Source organism: Egretta garzetta, unplaced genomic scaffold (genome assembly GCF_000687185.1).
Source record: "Egretta garzetta isolate BGI_Z169 unplaced genomic scaffold, ASM68718v1 scaffold287, whole genome shotgun sequence".
NCBI classification, from domain to species: domain Eukaryota; kingdom Metazoa; phylum Chordata; class Aves; order Pelecaniformes; family Ardeidae; genus Egretta; species Egretta garzetta.
In genome coordinates, this window is record NW_009260435.1 from 1,072,676 (window position 1) to 1,078,123 (window position 5,448).

Consider the following 5,448-nt stretch of genomic DNA (forward strand, 5'->3'; position numbering starts at 1 on the left):
CCCTCTCCCCTCCCTTCGTTCTCATTTGTTTCCTCAGTAGCACAGCGGGACGAGCGAGCTCTCCCCGGGGGGCTGCTGGGCTGCTCCCATCCCGACCAGCAACCGCCCGCCCAGCGCAAGGAGAAGCCCGGGCTCAAGCACTCGCTCCTCCGGCCGGGCACCGTGAGCCGCGGCTCCACAGAGCGACCACAACTCCCATCCCTTCCTCTGGACAAATTACATCTCCTGACCGAATTCCTGCGACCTCTAGGTCTTCTGGGCAAACGCTGTTCCCTCCCAGCACTTCCCACTGCTCCCTTGATTAAACTCTTTCTCCACGTAGGTGAATGTGATCCATCAACGTCCCACTTAACATGGTCTCGGTGAACTGAGCTGAGGGCTTTCTCATCGTTACCTCTGGGAGAGTCTCCCGGCATCCCTCATCCTCGGGCGTTCAGGTCGCTGGGAATTTTTTCCTCTAAACTTAACACTTTGGCCAACCCCACCCCAGGGAGCAAAACACGTTTGCTTCAGTAGTGCTTGGTGCAGTTCCTCTGGCTTTTTGTTTACAGCCCTGTGACATGTGGTGAAAGAAAAGCAAGGTTCTGGAGTTTGGTTGTGTAGAGCGGCCACATGTGTCTGGTTTAGGGAAATTTGTCAGGAACGGAAAGGTTTGGCCATTGTCTGTGTGTACAGAAATTACTAATGTTTTCTTCCGAGTCTGGTGTTCGGGGCCTATTGAACCCATGAAGGCTCTGTTCTCGTATCGTACAGGAATTATAATCTACAGGCTACAAAGAGATTACCTATATTTAACAAAAGAGTAGACTAGTGTGCTTCTTTTCTGCCTTAGTCACTTAATTTTGCTTGAGTTTCATCTCTGGCTGTGTTAGGAGACGGGTAAGGACGGAGACTCAGGTGCCAGTAGCCCAGCCCATCTCACGCTGATAAATAGAAATTGATGTTCCTTGTCCAATCACGCTACCATTAACAACCACCACTTTTAACAGCACGGTATCTAAAAACTGTATTTCCAGTAAAAGGGAATGGCCTGGTGGTTAAACGGTGGGGCCTTTTACTCTTGATCATTCCAAAGACCTCAGCCAAGCTGCCGAAAACTTCTGTGTCCCTCCTGCTCTTCCCCAGTAAAGTTGGAATAATTTGTCTGTCAGGTGGCTTTTTCTATTTACCTCCATATTCTTTGCATTTTGGTACAGGAGTTTGGTGACGTGGCGCCTTAAAATATTCACTCTGGATGTTCTTAGCACCTTTAATTTATTAAAATAGACCCTAGGAATCTGATTCATCCTTCATTTATGCTCTCTCTGCTCCATCGCTGCCTATTTACACACAATTACAAAGGAGCTTCATTCCTCAGTTCTCAAGTGCTGCCTTTGGAGCACGAGGCAACAATTACGTGCAGAAGGTAGTTGCCTTTAATGTTGTAAAAATAACAGGTTTGGGGCTTTTTTTTGGTCAAGTGTTATGAAACGCAGGTTTCCTGGACACGAAGGAGTCCCATCAGTTTACGGATCAAACTTGGGCTAACGCCGGCGGCTTATCTGTTAGAATTTTGTAACTTAGAGATGAGCAGAACTTGGTTTCTTGCCATATTGATGCAAGATGGCACCATTTTCAAATCTACAAACAAAAGCGAGCAGTTTCACCTTGGTCGGCTTGATGACATTTTTATTTAAATGCTCCTTTTTCTCTCCCTGGTGTTCTCATCCTAACGCTCAAAACGGGGCAGATGACTATCCCGCCCAGAAGCTGAGGATTACAGGGAGTTGGCACAAATTCCAACTACTAATATGCAAATTAAATGAACGAGCAAGACTCCTGTCAGCAATCTACAACAAACATTCCAGGCCTGCGTTGGGATTTATTCCTATTCTTTATGAAAAGAGTGGGCCTGAGCCTTCAGGAAGCAAATCCTGGCTGTGTCCAAGCAGAGCCGCTTGCGATCTGCGCCTGGATTTCAACACCCCTTAACATCAAAGGTGCTTAATCCACATGCCGGCTTCGCTGTGGATTCATCTTTAGCTTCAATGGGGAGGGTTCTCCCCAACAAAACAACCTCTCTGCTGGCTTTTCCCAGCTCCACTATGCTTTTTCAGTCCTCACCGCTTACCTGAAGTGGCTCTGAAAGGCGTCGGAGCCTACGAAGGGTTTTCCTTTAAGATGGGTGCTGCGCGCAGTGACTCACCCTGCAGAACTCACACATGCAGTTTCACAAATACCAGATGGCAATAAAATTAAAAGTAGTAGCTCATGGCAATTAAGCATTTGCTATAATCATTCTCCCTTCCTGACTGTAGGAAGCTGCCAAATGTTGTCTTTTTTTTTTCTTTCCCCTTGACTAAAAAAAAGCACAAACGATGTTGCTGTGGAGTAGAAAATTAACAGCATACAGGATGCCTGCTTCCTTCCCTAGCCCGTAATCCCATTTGGACTCAAGTGGAAAGCTATTTGCTGTATTTCATGCATCTCCAGGAGAAGATGAAGCAATAAAAAATGTGCAGTAAAGGAAAATTTGGGGCATTATGGGCACGTGCAAGGAGTATTTCAGCAGTGACCATGTTAAAGGCACAAACTGGTCGCTTTTAGGCTGGCAGGATGTGCAGCTCTTTAACCAAGACTATATTCAGGCATGCTCCAGAGCTGCTGGGACTTAGCTTAGATTTGTTGTTGTTTATACTGCTGGCCGTTGCAAAGGATCTGCTCCACCAACTTGGAAATAGTTTGAGCTCATTAACGTAGGAAGTGTATCCAAATACCATTGTGTTTGGCTCAGTAGAAATAACAATGACTGCTCCCCTTCCTTTTCAGTGACTCCGGCTGCTTGGCATGTCTCAGATCCATCAGCGACACACAAACAGTTATTAGCTTTTTCAAGCCCCAGATGCTCTACCTCAGCCCTTCCTCCCGCTGTATTACACACACAGCATGCCTCATCCATTCAGTTATTTACAAGTCACATGCGATGGGACCTTGCCAAGACTTTTTAGAGATAAAGCTCTCTTAATTTATGCATACCTGGCCTGGACGGGGTTTTTGTCATGATTCATGTCACAGTAAGAAGCACAAACCTACTTCTTCCTAACACATAAACACCACAGCGCTGGATTTTTTTTTTATATCCCCCTATCATAATGGATAATTAGCATCTTAGTTATAGTGAATCATATTAGAGTGACCTTATCATTATTAGTTTTCACACGGTGCTTGAAGAAATCCTAAGATGTTTTTATGCTGTGTTTGGCACAGATGAGGAAAGGGTGAGGCCAAACCAGCTCCGCGTCACTGCTGTGCCGAGCCACGGCATTTCTAGCCCTGTCCCGGCAAGGAGAGAAGCCTTGGGGAGCTGCTAGTGCATCACAGCAGCTGAGGAGCCTGGACTGGGGGATGCATGAGCAAAAGGAAAACCGGGGTGGATAAAGGGGGTTTAAATCAACAGCTTCTCTTTGGAAGATCTCCTCCTAAATCCCAGTCTGGCACAAGCAAGTATTTCATGTTGTCTGTTGAGCAGCACCTCCTAACGTGCCGTGCAACCTCTTGCTTAAAAGACACTTTAATCCCCCCCCAGGACACAAAGGCAGCTTCTGCAAAGGAATTACATGACTGGTAGAAAGACCAGAACGAGTGGATAGTTGGATAACCTGCTAATCAGAAAGGAGTCAGGAGAAGGCTTGCCTGGAGGACCTGCTGGAGTCCCTTGAGTACATCCTCAAACACGTGGGTGGGGAGAACCAGGTGCTACGGTCTACTTGAATTTCCAGGCGCCTTTTTGTGGATAAACAGCCTCTATTTCTAGAAAGCAAGCACAGATCAAAAGGGAAGAACATAGCCTGGACCAGTAACAGAGTAAAAGATCAGAAAGAGTGGGCTGCCATGACCGGTCCCTTCTGTTGGCCAGTGGACATCACCAGGGGAAGCCTGCAGGGATCCTCACTCCTCAGCATACCCACCAGCGCTTTCTCCTTTTGCCAGCAAAATTTTGGCAAGTTAAAACCTGAGCTAAAAAACAAGGGACATTTTGCAGACCATCCAGCTTCAGCAGTACCCAAGTTGTTGAAATCTGTACCAGCTAGGTAGAGAGCTGTCCTACAGCTTCCCACGGGAGGGAACTGGTTTGTTTGTCATCTTGCTTTGCTTTGTTTCTCCATACTCGTCATCGCCTTGCCTCTGTGCTGGCGGGCCAGCAGGTTTTCCTGGAACAGGTCATGCGTCTGGCACTGAGCTGTGGTACTATCTGCTAGGTGAAAGGGACCGTACGCCTGCCAGACAGCCCCAAAAAGACTTTTCTTTAAGGAATATCAGCGATGCAAAGAATTACAGGGCTTGTCACTGTGCAGGTAAAACACTGGAACACTGAAACGCCAAGCAACTTTTCCTAGATCATGCATGGTTTCTGTGCAAAGCACAGAACTTGAAGGCGTGCCTGCAGTTCCTGAGCAGGAACTGCTTTGAAATCACTTTGCTTTGAGGTTAAGATCATAACAATGAAAGTTTATCTTGTTGGAGCCACGCACTGCTCCCAGAGCAGCAGAAGAGCCCGGCTCAACCCGTGACATGCTGCAGATGAGCAGCTGCATGTCCCCCGTCTGCTCAGCCAGCAGAGAGTTCAAATGCCAGTCCCTCAAATATCCCTCTGGGCTTTCGCTCACTGCTTGCTGAGAAGGAACTCAAGACATTTCTTGCGCTGTATCTTGTCCCAGGTGTGACCTAATTCCTTAATTTATCTTCCCTTTCTATGTTTCAGCTTTTGAAGTGTCCTGGAGTGTTGCAGCCCCAACCTGCGCAGGATGGACCCTGTTGTTCTCAGTTACATGGACAGTTTGCTGAGGCAATCGGATGTTGCTTTGCTGGAGCCCCCAAACTGGCTTAATGATCACATCATCGGCTTTGCCTTCGAGTACTTCGCCAACCACCAGTTCCAAGAATTTAGCGATCAGGTTTGTTTTATCAGCCCCGAAGTGGCTCAGTTCATTAAATGTGCCCTTAGTCAGGAAGAAATAGCCATATTCCTTCAACCCCTGGACCTTCTCCACAAGAAGCTGGTGTTCTTGCCGATCAATGACAACTCCAACCAGGTCGCTGGAGGTACCCACTGGAGCTTACTCGTTTATTTCAGGGACAAAAAGTGCTTCGCCCATTACGATTCCCACAGTAAATGCAACTCTGTCCACGCCAAGCAAGTGGTGGGGAAGCTGGAGGCCTTCTTGGGCAAAAGAGGGGGCAAAGCAACCTTCGTGGAGGAGAAGGCACCTGCCCAGCAGAACAGCTATGACTGTGGGATGTATGTCATCTGCAACACAGAGGCTCTGTGTCAGGGATACTTCAGGGGCCGACCAGAGCCTTTGCTGCAGCTCCTCACGCCCTCCTACATCACGCAGAAGAGATTGGAGTGGAAAGCTCTCATCACGAAACTGGCACAGAAGTGATAGAGATGCAGCTCCAGCCTCCCCC

At 47.7% G+C, this 5,448-nt stretch overlaps 1 protein-coding gene across 2 annotated transcripts; it reads left to right on the forward strand.

Moving 5' to 3' along the window:
• The first annotated feature begins 11 nt into the window (after positions 1–11).
• SENP8 (SUMO peptidase family member, NEDD8 specific) lies at positions 12–5,442 on the forward strand. 2 transcript variants are annotated; one of them, XM_009643895.2, is made up of 2 exons: positions 12–437; positions 4,742–5,442. In XM_009643895.2, exon 2 carries the CDS (start codon positions 4,785–4,787, stop codon positions 5,421–5,423), a length of 639 nt encoding a protein of 212 aa, XP_009642190.1. In that variant the 5' UTR covers positions 12–437; positions 4,742–4,784; the 3' UTR covers positions 5,424–5,442. The 2 variants fall into 2 exon arrangements, with proteins under 2 accessions (XP_009642190.1, XP_035755489.1); XM_035899596.1 differs by having other exon boundaries at positions 12–318.
• The last annotated feature ends 6 nt before the right edge of the window (positions 5,443–5,448 follow it).

What these genes read in the sequence shown, in the direction of transcription:
- SENP8 (XM_009643895.2), top strand. Translation starts at nt 4,785, where the DNA reads ATGGACCCTGTTGTTCTCAGTTACATGGACAGTTTGCTGAGGCAATCG.